The sequence below is a fragment of the Molothrus aeneus genome, chromosome 23, assembly GCF_037042795.1.
Source record: "Molothrus aeneus isolate 106 chromosome 23, BPBGC_Maene_1.0, whole genome shotgun sequence".
NCBI classification, from domain to species: domain Eukaryota; kingdom Metazoa; phylum Chordata; class Aves; order Passeriformes; family Icteridae; genus Molothrus; species Molothrus aeneus.
In genome coordinates, this window is record NC_089668.1 from 148,262 (window position 1) to 165,405 (window position 17,144).

Genomic DNA, 17,144 nt, shown 5'->3' on the forward strand with positions numbered 1-17,144 from the left:
ACAAAGTGACATTTTCTGCTGCAATTCCCCAAGGTGTGATTCTGTGCATGTCCTGGGTCATCCTTATAAATGAAGGAAGCTAGATGCCAATGAAGCCCCTGCAATGTCGTTCACCACAAGCTGAGCTCCTTCCTGGTGCCCCCGTTGTGCTGACTACTTGGTTTTCTGAGTTGGGATGGGTGGGATCAGATACTGGAGAATGGTGAGAGGAGCACAGAGGGAGGAGAGGAGGCTAGGAAGGAAGGAAGGAAGGAAGGAAGGAAGGAAGGAAGGAACCTGGTCTAGTGGAAGGTGTCCCTGCCAGTGGCAGCGTATGAAATTAGATGGGCTTTAAGGTCCCTTCCTACCCTGATTCCATGAAGATAGGCACTATGAAGGGGGAATAAAAAATGGAGTTTCCTCTCTCTGCATCACAGCTCTGAAATGTACAGACAGGATTCAAGCTGGCTGCCAAAATGGAAATTATATAAAAATATCTAGATATTTTTATATATTTATATTTTAGATATTTTTATATTTCTATCATAGTTCTATACCAGGGCAGAATGCCCTGGCCTCCACCTCAGCAGAGGACACAGCCATCCCAGTGTCACCGGAGATCCAGTGCAAGGCTCTCCCTAACAGCATCATGGCAAGGTGAGAGCCATGGTACGGTTAGGGAGTGTCAGTGTCCTTCTGAAGTTCTAAAAATCCTCATGAAGAATTCATCTCCCCTGCTTCCTCCTTCATTAACCTCCAGAGGTTCCCATGAATTTTGACTGGAGTCCAGCCAGAGCAGATTAATGGCTCTTGCATGTTATTTTTATGTCCATTTTGATTAAAAGCAATCAATTCCAGAGGAGAGTATCTTCTCACCATGAAATACACTTTGTCAATTTCTCAGTCTCTGAGTAAATCAAAACACTGCCATTAGTGGCTCCAGCTGTAAATCCCCTTGGATGGACCTTAGCTCACCAGGCAAAGGAGCGACATGAATTGTGCTCCTCGACAGCCTCAGCATTGCTCTCACCATCTCAATTTGATATATTATTTATTTTTCAGGGTGTGGGTGAGAAAATAAGAGCTAAGGCATTGCTACACAGAACTTCCTAAGAGAAGCAATCCCTGCAAGAGAGCAGGACTTGATCCAAGATCACAGAATTACAGAATGGTTCAGGCTGGAAGGGACCTTAAAGCCCCTCCAGTTGTCACCCCCTGCCATGGCAGGGACACCTTTCACTATCCCAGGCTGCTCCAAGCCTTTTCCAACCTGGACACTCCTAGGGATGGAGCAGCCACAGCTTCTCTGGGCACCCTGTGCCAAGGCCTTCCCGCCCTCCCGGGGGGCCAAAGTGGCATTGATCAAACTCGGGATGCAGAGAAGTCCCAGGAGCAGTGTTGGGGGTCAGGACCTGCTAGACCCACCAGGCTGCATTAGGGTGATGCTCTCCCCTCCAACATACCTCAGTTTCCCCAATTTTGGAACTCCATTCATGGTGGCAGCCAGGCTTGGCAGCTGGAGCAGCAACAGCTGAGAGCAGGAAGATGAGCACCAAAGCCCTTTAAAGATTTTCCATTTGTTTTATGTGTCCACTGGGTTTATTTTTAACATTCCAGCTGAAAAAAATTTCTAAAGAAATGCTGGAGCTGAGCCAAGAGGACATGTTTGCTAGAACCTGTCAGGATGATTAGTCCTTTGCAGATAACCCATTGGAAAAGGGTCAGTGTGGGGGCTCTGGCCATGCTGGGAGCCAAGCAAAGGGATGAGTTCTTTTCCAGAGAGCTCCTCAGCCACGCTAAAAGCTATTTCAAACTCCCCACCCTGATGTTTCCTTCCCACTGGGAGAGATTAGCAACCAGCCTGCACCAGAGCTGGGCACAGCAGATGCTCAACACCTCACTCTGGGTCTCGGAGGCTCTTTTCACCCAGGAAGGTGTTTAAATCCCGTATTCTGGACCACACACAGGTGCAGAACATCCCCCTCTGTCCTGCCTGGGCTTGTAAAAGCACTGCAGGAATGGGAACCCCCTCCAGGTAAGGAGGCTGATGCATCCAAAGTGCAGGGCCAAGATATACATGTTAAATCCATCCCTGTGCTCCCAATTCCTGCCTTTACCCATCCCACCAGCCCTGTGGGACACAGCCAGGACCACAGCCACCTCACACCGTGAGGACAGAAACACACAGCACATTGTTCCTGCCTGCCTGCTCAGAGGCCCTGCAGTTCTCATCCCATGGTTACCATCTGAACCATGGGATGATTGAAAAGCCATTAATTCCCTCCTGGGTGTTTTTATTAGGCTCTTGGTGAAATGTCTGAATGCTTCAGTACTGCAGGAGTTTGATACTGGCAGAGCTCTGCGCAAACTGAAAACCCCATCTCCAGCGTTGAACAAGCTGCTGGCCTCTCCTCCATGTCCTGCGTCTCCTGCTCGGTCTCTCTGGAGCCAAATGTACCCAAAATTGCAGCAAATCATCCTCTCTCTCTGTGCCAGCGCTGTCCCAGGCCACAGGGCAATGAATTAATCTATTCCCAAAGCAAATAGGAGATGGGGACACCCCAGGTGTGTGTACCCACAGCCTCCACCTCCATTTGGGCTCCAGGAAAAATAAGGCTCCTGCCTCTCAGCTTTGCAGACCCTGAAAGGGGGGAGCCCTGCCAGAGAAAGGCAGTCCTGCTCCAAGGCTGGAAAGGATCTTTGGAAAGGGGAGGGTGACCCTCAACATCCCTCAAAGCCCAGCTCTGCTAAGCAGGTGCTGCTGCTGGGTCTGTATTTGCACCTTCACTCTGCAGCATCTCCCTAAATCCCTTATCCTGCAGCAGCATCCCTCCTAAGTCCCCCAGAAACCTTTTTTAGCACCCTCATCGTTCCTTACTGCCTTCCAAGCATTTCTCCTAAATCCCCCCAACATTGCTCCACAAATCCCTCTTCAGCATTCCAGCATCATTCTCCCCCCAGCATCCCTCCAGTTCCTTCCTCCACCCCACAATATCCTTCTTAATCCCCCTGCAACATCCTCCCAGACCTCCTCAGCACCCCTAAACTCATCCAGCACCCCCTAACCCCACAACACATGATGGGGAGAGTGAAGGAGAGGAAGAAAAAGCAAAGCCAAGGGGGAACTGGAGACCACCCGTCTTTGCTTTGTGGACAAGAGGACGGCTTGTCCCCCTGCTTTCTTACAGACAAAGAAAACCCAGAACAATCAGAGCGTCTGGATCCATCGTGCTCCCCCTCCAGCTGGGGACCCATGCGGGCTCCGGGGATGGGTGACAGGCAGGGACCGGAGGAGAGACAGGGATTAGGAAGGCAAGCAGGGAGGGGAGGCAGAGGCAGGAATGAGGGAGGGGGGTGCAGGTAAGGAACTGGGTGGTGGGAAAAGAGGCACGGGACTGGGGAGAGCGGGGCTCAGGCAGGGACTGAGGAGACAAGAACTGGGAGGGGAGCTGGCAGAGATGGGGAGAGAAAGCGACAGGCTTTGGGCGGGGGGCTGGGGGGGCATAGAGGGGGGACGCAAGGAGGGAACCGTGGGGGAGAAAGGCAGGCAGGAATGGAGGCATGGGGCGAGGCAGGCAGGGATGCGGGGAAAACGGGGCCGTGGAGGGAAGACAAGGACCTGCCGAGTGAAGAAAGGCAGCCATCGACCGAGGTGGAGGAAGGCGGCGACGGGGGGGACAGGTAGGGAGCAAGGGGGAGAATAGCGGGCAGGGAGCGGGAGAAGTACAGACAGGCGAGGGGGCGGGCGGGCGAGCAGGGCCGCCCCCGGCCCCACGTGGCTTTGGGGACACGCGGGTTTATAAAGCATTCCGGGCCCGCGCGAGTGCGGGAGGAGGCGGCGGCACCGGCCGGGAGCGGGGCTCGAACCCGCGGGTTTCGGATGCGCGCGGCGGCTCCAGCGGGGCCACGGCCGCCCGCGGGCCACGGAGTTGCCCATGGATGTGACCATGGATGTGCCCGTGGAACTGCCCTCGGGGCTGCCCACGGCCACTGCCACCCCCTGGGGCAACGGCACCGCCTGGGCCCCCCTGCCCGGACACGGGGTCAACGACACGGGCCTGCAGCGGGCCAAGAATGCTACATCCATCCTCATCGCCATCGTCATCACTGCGCTCTACTCTGTGGTGTGCGTGGTGGGGCTACTGGGCAACGTGCTGGTCATGTACGGCATCGTCAGGTGAGAGCTGGGCAGGGGTGGGGTATGCGCCGGGAACAAGGGGGCATTTTGGGCACACCGAGTGCGAAAGCACCGATGGGGCCAGGCGGTGCCAGGGATCAGTGTGCAGCACATGGGAGGTGTGAGCTGGTGACACTGAGTGTGCACCAGGAGTGGGTGTGCACTAGGGGTGAGTGCGCACCAGGGTTGAGACAGGACCAGGAGGGAGTTTGCACTAAGAGAAAGTGTGCACAGGGGTGAGTGTGTGCTGCGTGTCAAACAGCAGCAGAAGTAAGTGTGAACCAGGAGCGAGTGTGCAACGGTTGTGAGTGTGCACCAGGTGTGTCTGCACTGGGTGTGAGTTTGCCAGCAGCAGGAGGAGGGTTGGGTATGAACCGGCTGCTTGTGCGCATCGAGACGGCTGCGATGTGCGTGTGAGCAGTACGTGTGCAAGCTGTACAAGTGTGGGGGGTGCAGTGCTGTGCAAAGGGTGAAAGCAGAGGCTATGTGTGCCTGGAGCAGCTCGGGGAGTGCGAGGGAGATGTTTGGGCATGGGCGACGCAGCCCGACCCCAAGTGGGTGCCTCTTGTCCTTTGTGAGGAAGAGAAGCCGCAGGGCTGGTGCCGCTGCGGGCTGGGAGCTGCCCTGTTTGCAGGGTGGGTCCAGACCCTGCCCCCCCCGCCCTGGCGGGTTCCCGCTGCTGCCACCTCACTCCATCAGTGGGAATTACCCACCCAACCCATCCCCAGCTCCTTCTTGTGCCAGCACCTCCTGCAGCTGCCTGACTTCTGTTTTTCTCTAACAAAGAGCACAAACTGCACGGCCCAGCCCCATCTCCCACAACGGCTGAGCTGTCCTCTGGTCCCCTCAATGTGAGATATCAGCTCCAGTAGCCAAGAGACCTACTTCAGCTGCATCCAAGACCTTGGCACCTGTGGTGAGGCTTTCCCTAGGCAGAGGCAGGGTCTGCAGGTTCTCTGCACCCCAGAACAAGCAACATGACCCAAATGCCCCCCACTTTAAAGATGGGGCATAGCAAGATACTGCTGTGTCCCGCAGACACTTGTGCTAAGGTACAAAACCTCATCTGTCCCTTTGTCCGAGACACTGGGTGATCCTGCCTGGTTAAGATAGGTTGACATAGAAAGTGGGACCATAAAGCCAAGTCTTACCAGACCACAGGACCAGTGCCAGCAGCGAGGGCTGACAGAGCTCCTCCACAGCTCTGCCAGCAGCAAAGGATGGGGCTGTGCTCGCAGTCACACTCTGTGAGGGCACAGACCCCAACACCTCCAGCCTGGCAGGAGGGAGCAGAAGAGTCTCACTAGGTGCCTGGGCTGCACAGCCACCCCCTTCGCACTGGAGGGGGCTTGGTCCTGTAGGTCCAGAATCTGTGGGGTGATTCCAATTTCCTCTGCCTCAGGTGATGCTGTAACCCCAGCTTGGCCAAAACACTAAAGCCAAACCAGAGCTGGTGGCTGGATTTAAACAAACCCTCCAAATTCACATTTTTTTACCATTTCCACCCTCATTTCCCCATCCCTTTCAGTCCATAGCTATTGTTACCAGAGGTCAGCACAGCCTGGCACTGCATGCGCACAAATAAATGTGGTGACTCACCGGAGGGAAGGAAACCATCCTGAAATGTGTCTGTGAGCCACCCTGGAGTGCCCATTGCCCTGGTATCAGGCTCTGCTGCCCCTGCTCCCCACTCTTTGTGGGGCTCTGCTGCGTGTTTTTAACCATCCAAGAGGGCAGGCAATGAGGAGTGGCATGGGGGAGTAACTCGCTGACCCGACCTGACCCCTAATGGGATTTTTCATCCACTCAAAAGGGGCATCAAAAATGAGCCCTGGTCTGAAAAAGCAAATTGAGGTAATTGCAGCAGAGACAGATGCCATGAATAATGTCAGGGTGAGGGATGAGTGTTATTAGACCCCTTCCAGCTGGTTCTGCTCAGAGAGGAGAGGGAAAGCATTTTAAAAAGAGTGATTTCATGTGCAAACATCCTCCCTGTTTTACTGAGTAACTCCATGTAACCCAGGCTTTAGCAAGCCTGACAGCCACAGATCCCTTCACCACACCTTCTAGCCCCACATTTTCCAACTGATGCTGGAATTAAACACAGAATCACAGAGTGGCTTGGGTTGGAAATGACCTTATAGACCACCTTGTTTCGCTACCCTGCCATAGGCAGGATTGCCTTCCACTAGACCAGGTGGCTCCAAGCCCTGTCCAAGCTGGCCTTGAACACTTCCGGGGATGGAGAGTATCTCCCATGAAATGAGCAAGTATCATCCTCCAAGCCCCTGGGACAGGAGGGGCTGCAGGGACATGTGCCTTCGCCCCTTCCATGGCCAAAGCCATCTGGAGTTTCCCAGGGTCCTTGTCAGAGTTGCTCCATGTTGACAGGGTTTAGGCCAGGACTAGGGGAGACCTGTGTCCGTGGAAGAAAGGGCTATGAGGTAAGATCAGCTTGGATTTGGACCTCACTGCCAGGGAGATTTTGGGTGTTTGCCTTGTGCTCTTCTCCTAATGCCACCTCTAAGTGCCCTTGGGGGTCCAGGCAGGGTGTCCAGGTAGTCTGGAAGCACAGCTGGAGCACATCCTGGGGGTCAGGGACCTCTGGGACCACACTGAGTTTGCCACAAAGTCCATGAGTGCTAGGAGCTGGCAGATGCAGACACAGGACCCTGGTATATAGCTCTGTGAATGGACACACTGCGAGCCAAGCACAGCCAAATTCCAAATAAATCCCTCTCCAGAGCAGCCAAGCCCATCACACACCTGGAGGGAGCCCAGCACACCCAGCACCCTCCGCACCACAGCTCTGACCAGCACTGCCATGCCCACTGTATTGTCAGATGCTTTTAAAAATACTCCTGGAAGCCATTTGCAGCTGTGAGCTCAGGGCTGCAAGTGCCCTCATCCCCACTAAGCCCATCAGCCCCCCACCAGCTCCCACACAGGCTGCAGGGACAGCTGGGTGCAGGCTTTGTCAAGTCAGGCTCTTTCAGGCAGCGGCTTTTAGCAGCTCCAGGAGTTTTTCTTTCACTTAATATTCACTTTTCTTTCACTTATTTAATTTCCAAGAGGTTTGGAGAGGGCGTCCCCACTTGGGAGTCGAGACTCAAATGCGGAGCTGCCCTGTGCTTGCCCCATCCCCTCCCATCTCTTCTCTCCATCAACGCTACCCAGATTGTTCCATTCAAGTGCATAACTTCCCAATCAAGGCACTCACTTAATTGCAATGGGTTTTGAAGCCTGGGGAGGTCCATCAGCAGCAGTGGATGATTTGCTCTAATGTGGGCAATAAACCTCTTTCCTGGAGCAGCAGTTTCATTTGCAGCTCAGGAGGGTCACCAGGATGGACGCCTCAGCCTGTGCAGGAGGTTGAAACTTCAGCCCAAACCTGGAGGGAGCTGAATCTTCCCTCAAAACCCCCGTACTGGAAGCTAAATTGCCATCCTTATTATCCCAGTCATCCCTATCATCATCCCAAGTTATTCCCATCAACCCCATCATCCCAGTTATGTCCTTCATCATCCCAGTTATCCCCAGCCTCATCCCAGTTATCCCTGTTATTCCAGTCAAATGCATTGGCAGAGTCAATCCATCATCCTAGACATTCCCATTATCATCCCGGTCATCCCTGTCACTGCTTTGCCCTCACCAGCCCCATCCTGCCTGGGGATGGGTGACAGCTCTGGCCCTCCAGTCCCCCACCCCTGGCACATCTGGCAGGGGGTTGGGAAGTGCTTACCCAGCACAGCTAAGCACATCTTGCAGATCATGGAATGAATAACAGATTTTTTTTACCATTTTACTCAAAAAAACAGAGACCAAAGATGTGTGAATCTACCTGAACTGACTGTTCACATAGGAGAGGCAAAATCTGACAATACCACAAATTCTCAGCTTTTTGTTTAACCTGGGAGGAAACTTTTCTGCAAAAGCGCTTGGAAAATAACACTAAAGAGAACAGAAAAGGACTTTTCAAGGACAAGACATTTTTAATGCCATATTTAAATTTTAAAAAAAAGCTCAGCTTGAATATTTCCGCCCTTGGGCAATGGGCTGCCATTTGCAGCCATGGTGAAGGAGACGGGAATGCTCTTGGAGCTAGGAGCTGGGTTAAGCTGCTGTTTTCTCTTTTCTCCCAGAGAGAAATTAGTTTTTCAGCTCCAGTTCCCAGTTCAATTGACAATGCAACCTGGTGGGTCTCTGTCCCCACGAATACACTCTCCTGACCCTGCTGAGATGGGGAAAGGATAAGGGGAAGGGATTGGATACCACCATCAATCCCAAGAGCCTCTTTCCCACATCAGCCTGCTGTCCTGGGCTCCAGCCATGGCAGGACCACTTGAGATGGGAGCCACTCAATCCCCCCACCTTAACTTATTTCATGTACCCCCAACATGCAATGAGCTGTACTAATTATCACAGAATCCTAGAATGCTTTAGATTGGAAGTGACCTTTAAGCCCATCTCATTCCACTCCCTGCCATGGGCAGGGACCCCTTCCACTATCCCAGGCTGCTCCAAGCCCTGTCCAACGTGGCCTGGAACACTTCCAGGGATGGGGCAGCCACAGATTCTCTGGGTACCCTGTGCCAGGTTATTACCACCCTCATATCTGCTTCAAACCTGCCCTCTGTCAGTTTAAAACTGTCTTACCCCTATCACACACGTGAAAAGTCACTTTCTGTCTATTTTATAAGTACACCAAGGAAAACAACCTCTTCATCTCAGCAACAAAGGGGTCATTTCCCCCCTCTATGCCTTACCCTAGTGCTGCTACAGGCAGGCTTAGGCATGCAGAGATGGTTTTGGGCAAACTGATCCTGATGCTAATTAATGAGGGTACATCTAAAAAAGCTTGAGGCTGGGGAGGATGCTCTCTGAGCAATGGGGATTTGCTGGAAGGGAGCACAGGAAGAGCTGGAGCTGCTGGTGCGGCCATGCAAAGAGCAGGGTCTTCATAGAGCCACTCCTGCCCCACATGTGTTGCCCTTTGGGGGTGCCCAGCAGATCACTCAGTATCTATTTCCAAGCCACCACACCATTCAAAGCATCCTTTTGACCAACACTTGCAGGATTGGATGCTCCTGGCACACACACACACACACATCCCTGCTTCTCTGGCATCTGCCATAACTTTGCCTCATCCCTTCAGGAAAGGTTTGGACATGAGGGACCACACATTTCTCTTGCCATGGTGTGACAAGAACCAGAAGCAGAGCCAGCCCTTCCCAAATGCCCTGGGGGATACAGCCAGGCTTCCCCAAAGGCTCTGGAGCTCCAGGCTGGCTAATTGGGCTGCTTCCAGATGGCCTGTTTCCGGGGGTAATCGATCCAATTTCTGCAAGCAACCTTGACAGGGAAGCAGGCTGGATAATCACAATTTACTAGGTGGAAAATCAGATGAAGGAGGGTTGAGGGGATAAAGGACATTGTGCAACTGGTTCAGGGAAATGCTGAGCACATTGGTGCTGCAGAAAGGCACATCACAACACTTTTGCCCACCAAGGCTGGTGTCACCTTGTGAGCAGACAGGCTGTGCCCCCTCCTCATCACATCAAGTGCCCTGACAACCTGTAACATGCCCTTTCTCTGCCACCCCCAGGTACACCAAGATGAAGACAGCCACCAATATCTACATCTTCAACCTGGCACTGGCTGATGCACTGGCCACCAGCACACTGCCCTTCCAGAGTGCCAAGTACCTCATGGAGACCTGGCCCTTTGGGGAGCTGCTCTGCAAGGTCGTGCTCTCTATTGACTACTACAACATGTTCACCAGCATCTTCACCCTCACCATGATGAGTGTGGACCGCTACATCGCCGTGTGCCACCCGGTCAAGGCCTTGGACTTCCGCACGCCGGCCAAAGCCAAGATCATCAATGTCTGCATCTGGGTGCTCTCCTCCCTCATCGGAGTGCCCATCATGGTCATGGCAGTCACCAAGTCAAAAGGCAAGTGTCTTGGGGTACATGTCCCCTCCTGTCCCATCAGTTCATCCCAGGGGTGATCTGGCAAACTTGAGCTCTGGTCCTGTAGCAGATTTGTGGTCAGTAGTGGGCACCTGTCTGTGACACCATAAATGTGCCCTGTCTTGGAAAAAGCATCACAGTGTTATTTCCCATCTTTGAAACTGTCCCAGAAATTGTCCTCCCTTCCCCTTAAGGGTAGGGATCCCACACCTTTTCCCATCTCCAGTCCAACTAGTGTCTCTCCCCACCTCCTGGTATGGAAAGCAGGAGGCCTAAAAAAACCCCAGTGGTGCTGCAAAGTCTCTAAGTGGCTCACACTAAGATCTGCAGCTCCTGTGTGGGGTCACTGGTCCTTAGCTGCTAGGAAAGCTCTGGGCATCTTGAGGAAGTGGACAGATTTCAGTGAAGGGTGATATGTGGGTGTGACATGGGGATGTCCATCATGGGGATTGAGAGAAGGCAGGATTGGTCTTGAGTGGCCCAGGAGGCCCTGCAGGGAAAAGGTTCCAGAGTCACTGCATGCACTGCCTCTTCTCAGTGTCTTCTGGACAGGGGTCTGATGGCACAGAGCTCTTGCGGAACCTCTGCCAGGAGCAGGCAGGTAGGAATGCATCTCCCTGGGGTTTTAACAAGCCATTACTGAGCAGAAGACAGAATATTCTCAGCAGACACTGAGCTTCCTCTTTGACCTTCCTCTCTTCTACAGATGGTATGGTCCTGTGCACTCTCCAGTTTCCTGACCCTCCCATCTACTGGGACACTGTGACCAAGATATGTGTCTTCATCTTTGCCTTCTTGGTCCCCATTTTGGTCATCACCATCTGCTACGGGCTGATGATCCTTCGCCTGAAGAGCGTCCGGCTCCTCTCAGGCTCCAAGGAGAAGGATCGCAACCTGCGGCGCATCACACGCATGGTGCTGGTGGTGGTGGCAGCCTTCATCATCTGCTGGACACCCATCCACATCTTCGTCATCGTCTGGACGCTGGTGGACATAGACAAGAAGAACCCCTATGTGGTGGCCAGCCTGCACTTCTGCATCGCTCTGGGCTACACCAACAGCAGCCTCAACCCTGTCCTTTATGCTTTCCTGGACGAAAACTTCAAGAGGTGCTTCCGAGAGTTCTGCCTGCCTTTCCGAGCTCGTGTGGACCAGAACAGCTTCTCCCGCGCCAGGAACTCCACGCGGGAGCACGTCTCCACCTGCACCGCTTCTGAAGCCCGCAACAAGCCGGCATGACTAGACGTGGGCAGCCCCCAGCAGGGCTGCCAGGGACACAGAGGAGATGAGCTGCGCTCAGAAGTCACCCAGGTCACCACCACAGAGTTGTAGCAGAATGGTGGGCTGGGCGCTGCTCACTAACACTGCTGGGTTTGCGTACAGACTGACTGCAAAAACTTTTTACACCCTGAGAAGGAAAAATGGGAGAATTGGGACTCACCAAATGATGTAGGGCTCTCCTACAGAGAGAACAAGAGGCAAGTTGGGCAAATACGCTCCACTGATGCCATCTCCTCAACCAACAACACCACCCAGCAGAGGCTGTCACCCTCCAACATGTGGCTCTTGGCAGAGCCCAGAGCACCAGAACTGCAATCGCCACGTGCTTATCCTCCTGCACAGGCCAGGATGACACCACAGCCCATGGCAAGAGGGGAAACACTCACATGGCAGAAAGGAACTGTGCCAGGATGTGATCATAGCATCACAGAATCATTCAGGTTGGAAAAGCCCTCCAAGATCATCACGTTTAACTGTTCTTCTACCACTACAAAGGCCACCACTAGCCTATGTCCCCAAGTGCCACATCCACACAGTGATGGTTAAATCTCTTTGGTGATAATTAACTCCACCACTGTCCTGGGCAGCTGTGCCAGGGCTGGACAACCCTTTCAAGAAAGAAACATTCCTTAATATCCAGCCTAATCCTCCCCTGGATTGACTCGAGGCCATTTTCTCTGCCATCATGGGACCTCATTCCATCCCACTCTGAGGAGGACAACTGGAGATGGGAAGAAAAACTTACGCCACTTCAGAGACAGTTTTCAAAAGGCTCCAGATCCATTGTAAAAACTCTCCTGGAGTTCCTCAAACTGGGATTGTTCCCAGTGAAAGCTTTCTACTGTTAATGTCATTGTTAGGTTGGTGTTATTGAGAGACCTCTGACTGCAGCTAAGGCTGCCCTGGACATTGATGTGAGGCTGGGCTGAAAAACTGGGGAGAAATCCTAGTGCAAGCAAACAGCACTGCGAGAGCCTGCCCTGACTGGGCCATGCTTTAGCCACTATGCTCGGAGGGAACTCTTTGTGTAGTTTTATAAATATCTATGTATGTCTGTCTATAGCTGTATGAAACTAAAGTGACCCCAAGGCCTCCCATAACACCTCCCACTACAGCAGCTGCTACATGTGTGATGGAGCTGAATATGCCGGATCCATAGCATCTCACAAAGTACTTGAGACACTATTTCCAGCTCCAACCCTTGGGATATTTGCCTTACTGTGGCATTTCTGTACAGGAACCCTGCTTTCTAAAAGTTAAAGCAAAATAAAATCGAAGATAGGAAGCAGTTTCCAGCTCTCTTGTGACTCACAGGCATCAAAAATGAGCAAGGTCTGGCTCAAGGGGGTGGTCTGGGGAGTGTGAAAGTGCCTCTAAATTTACTCTTTCCTGTGAGAGTGGGGATAACCTGGCACAGGGTGCCCAGAGCAGCTGTGGCTGGCCCTGGATCCCTGGCAGTGCCCAAGGCCAGGTTGGATGGGGCTTGGAGCAGCCTGGGACAGTTGAAGGTGTCCCTGCACATGTCAGGGCATGAAATTGGATGGGCTTTAAGGTCTCTTCCAACTCAGGCCATTTGATGATTCTGAATTCAAGTTTTAAAAACATACCTGGACTTGGAAAAACTCACCTTTGTGAACACCCAAAGCCCTTTAGAGCTGAGATTGTTTGCAAGCCCTAGTCACCAAAAACCTCTTCTGCCAACAGTCATCAAGACATAATTTTATTTTAAAAGACAAGCAGCCCAAATTCTGGCCCAAATTACATTTGTAATTTAAATACAAATGAGGATTTAGCGGAAAAGCAACAGAAACGGGTGTTGGAGCCTGTAACTTTGCTCTGGCTTAACGAGACTTTGGACTTTAAGGTACTGATCACTTCTGCAGTGTAGGCTTCTTAGTTCCCCAAGAAGGAGAACCATAAAGAGTGCAGACTGGATGTGAAAACCACTTGAGGACCCCTGTCCATTACCCAGCACCCTGGGAAAGCTGAGCCAGGCACCAATCCTGGAGATTTCACAGCCCAGTTAAACTAGCAGCCAGCCCAGATTAATTATGCAGCAACCTGTGCTGGCACATGCCAACCAGCTATTTCCAGGGACATTTGCAGGCCAAAAGCATGTGCTATTGCAGGAAACATCCTTTCCCCAATTTTTTTTCTTTAATTAATTCACCAAATAATGAACCCTGATGTATTGAGCTTGTGATTAATTATGATGATGCCAGTTTCTTTGTCTGCAGGTTTAGGCTGACTTTGGAATTGCATTAATATGCAGATAGAAATAATGGATCTGGCTTTCCTGGGGAGGACAGGAGCAAGAGCTCTCACCTTCTTGACCCTGGAGCAGCCTGGGGTGGACCCAGGCTCTCAGCTCAATAGAGATGCTTGTCTTGCAATTCATCATTTAATAGGGAAAGAAAATCACTATGAATAATTAATTCCTAGAGGATTTTTTTTCTCCTTTCAGAGTTACAAATTCTGCTTAATTCGTACTGGTTTATTCCCTGAGCAAATGGGACCAGGAGGAACATGCAGGGAGGGGATGTCTGAGGCACTGTGTAAGCACTGGAGCTCCTCCAGGCAGGGAAAGAGCCAGGATCCGCCCCCAGCTCCCAAGAGCTGAGTGAGCCATATGAGACTTTCCTTATTTTTGGCCTGTTGTAATGGGAAAGGAACCAGGATGTCAGCAGTTTGGGGAGGGGACAGAGACACCACCACATCACTATTTCAACCCAATTCTCATCCTGAAGAGACCCAAGACACCCTTCCACCAGGAGCCACACCAGAGCACTGCGCATGGCAGTTATCCTGGGATATACTGGTCAGGCAACAGCCCCCATGACTGGAGAGACAGCCCAGTACAATGACTAAACCATCATTAAACCCTGTCACAGGCAGCTTGGCCATAATTAAAGCTCATTTCCTCTTCCAGGCAGGAAAGGAATAACAAGAAAACAGCCTGAATATCCTCCAAACCCTCCTGAAGATGCAATTCTCTCCCTGTAGATCCAGCAGCACCACTGCACAGGCAGAAATTTTCTATCTAAAACAGCAACATGTTAAAAAAACATTAAAAAAATCCCTCACAAACCTTGCAAACAACACTCAAAGTGCTTTTAATCTGGGCCCAAAAGATCTTCACACTGCCAGGCCTCATCCTCCAGGGATGCTAAAGCCCTCAAATACCACTTTCCCAGCTTTTGTTTGTGAAGCAAAAGCCTTTTATGCACTTCCAATAGCAACAGATGGAGACCAGAGTGTGGAGCTGCCAGCTGGTGATGAGGGAGAGTCTGGAGGTGTCAGTGCTAGAAAAACTCCCCCATTGACTATGGCTGGATCCTGACACAGCCAGGGGTCCACTCCACAGGACCCAAATTCCTCCTCCTAATCCTCAAAATGCCCCCGCTCACTCTGTGAGCAAAAAACCTTGTTAATGAGACATTTCCCTTCCCTCAATTAAGCTGTTTTCCTCCATCCACCCTCTCCCCTCTGTGTGGGGGCTCATCCTTCCCCCAGTTTCCAGCAGCTTCCCACTGAAGTGTCACTGGTTCCCAAGACAATTGCTTATTCATCAGTTCTGAATATTTTAAATCTTATTGTTCTCTCCCAGCCCTTTTCCCATGTTTCTTAAATATAACAACAAGCTTCCCATTCACAAGGACATGTTTTCCCCTTTCCAGAAACAGGAACAGCCCCTCAGGGATGGGTACAATCCCATCTTATTTAGGAATGATCTGGGTTTTCTCTGCACCCGCAGGAGCTGGAGCAGGGAATTGCATTGGCTCCTGGCAGGATCCAACCCTGTTGTGTCCACACCACTGATACTGTTCCTGCTGCCCAAATGTGGGAGATAGAGGCAAAAACCTGCCAATGTAGGGGACAGGGAGGAACTGGGAGCACTGGGATGTGGGATCTCCCCAATAGCTGAGGCTGGTTTTGGATAAATATTGCTGCTGGGAATCAAGCCTAAGTGAAGAGCAGTTTCTCCATCAGGTATCTGGCAGGTCACATTGCATTGAACAGTATCAAATGGTGATGGTCCCCAGGGAGCAAAATTAGCCACAGGATTAGAGAGCACTTGCCCATGGCTCAGCCTGCAGTGATTGCAAAATATGGGCTTGATCCCTCACAATACAACATTCCCTGTGGGCCCACATCCCAACCTTTTGCTTAAACGTAAAAATAAAGTCCTTTGCAAGCTCAGGACTGCAACCACCAGAACAAACCCACCTGATGGGATGTGGGTGGCCCCAGCCCCCCAGAGCTGGACCCACTGAGGCCATCCCTGATTGTAAATCCAAGTTCATCCCACATGGGAGCAGCAGAGCTGCTCTCAGTGCCCAGGCTCACTAAGGAACCGGCTCCTGCCCAAATGAATTCAGTGTAAACAGCAACCTGGGGCTCCAGTCACACCAGGATGTGGGAATTTGCCCTGTGGCTTCCAGTCTGCACACACATCTGGCTCAGCTCCAGCTGGGAGCACCCAGCACGGACATGCTAGGACCCTTCCAGGTGTGCCACGGGCTTGGCTGCGTTCCTGGAGACCCAAAGATACCTGGGGTGACCCGTCAGACAGGCTGGGAACTGAAGAGGAGGTGACAGAGATGACAGGGACCATGCCCTGTCTCCGTCCCAGCTCTCCCAGTCCCGTGGCCCCACAGCTGCCAGCGCATCCTCCTGCTGCCACCTGGCGGCCACAGAACACTCGGAGACAGCTGGGACCAGGACAGCGGCCCAAAAAGCAGCCACCTGTCCCGACTGTCCCCACGGGAGAACTGCCCAGCCCTCCAAAGCGCAGGAAAAGCCTGGGTTTATCAAAACTCAGTTTATTCCAAATGTTAAAAGATTTTTTTTTCGTCCTTTCTGCCTTGATTAATCAACCAAAATACATTTTCTTTTTTAAAAAAATCAACCCCTTTGGAACCATTGTATAACCCCAGACCCCCCTCCCCAGCCAGAACCCCCCCTCCTATTGCTATAATTTAACTTTTTGCAGAGCCCTCCTCACTCCAGGTACCTGGAAGGTACCTCCTATAAGGAGAGGATGGAGCAGGCTGGGCACAGGAATCAAGACCAGTTGGATCAGGGAGGCAATGGGGAGGAGTCCTGTTGTTCCCAGCAACTCCATGCATAGCTGGGGTCTGGATGCCTGCTCATTAAGGCCCTAACAGCAAATGAACCTCCTTCCTCAGCAAGCGAAAGAGAGAAAAACCAGTGTTCCCACCCGTGGGATGGATTTGGTTGGGTTTCCAAAGGCAATGGCAAAAGAGGGAGTGGCCAGGACTGTGAAAAGTAGCATGAGGTGGCTGCTCCAGGCCATGGGGAGTGGGGAACCGGCTCCTGGCCTCATTGCCAGGCAGGGGCTCAGCTTGAGGGGATGGGAGGCAGGAGCCTCGAGCAGTCACACTGTGCTAGGCATCATCCAGCAGCATTCTCCCTCACCAGGCAGAATTTCCCCACAGTAGTCACAAGCTCTGGATTAGAGGATGGAGTTTCCTGGGCACATTCCTGCTGGACTCAGATCCACCTGGAACAGGCTCAGAGGGGTTTGGGGGGTGGAAGCAGACAAATCCAGAGGTGGTTTAGGTGAAGGGGGTGTAAGAGCATCCAGATGTGGGGAACATGGGGACCTCAGGGAGACCATTACCCAAACCTGATTGCAGGGTGAAGAACAAAACCCTCAGCTTTGCTGGGCCAGGAAACATTAAAAAAAAAAAAAACAAACGAGAAATGGAAA

General features: G+C 52.2%; 1 protein-coding gene across 1 annotated transcript; it reads left to right on the top strand.

Moving 5' to 3' along the window:
- The first annotated feature begins 3,801 nt into the window (after window positions 1-3,801).
- OPRD1 (opioid receptor delta 1) lies at window positions 3,802-12,695 on the top strand. The gene is made up of 3 exons (XM_066564914.1): window positions 3,802-4,156; window positions 9,762-10,111; window positions 10,836-12,695. Exons 1-3 carry the CDS (start codon window positions 3,915-3,917, stop codon window positions 11,366-11,368), a joined length of 1,125 nt encoding a protein of 374 aa, XP_066421011.1. The 5' UTR covers window positions 3,802-3,914; the 3' UTR covers window positions 11,369-12,695.
- The last annotated feature ends 4,449 nt before the right edge of the window (window positions 12,696-17,144 follow it).

Coding starts and splice junctions, on each gene's coding strand:
- OPRD1 (XM_066564914.1), top strand. CDS start 3,915: ATGGATGTGACCATGGATGTGCCCGTGGAACTGCCCTCGGGGCTGCCC. Junction 4,157..9,761: donor GTCATGTACGGCATCGTCAG/GTGAGAGCTGGG, acceptor TGCCACCCCCAG/GTACACCAAGATGAAGACAG. Junction 10,112..10,835: donor GGCAGTCACCAAGTCAAAAG/GCAAGTGTCTTG, acceptor TCTCTTCTACAG/ATGGTATGGTCCTGTGCACT.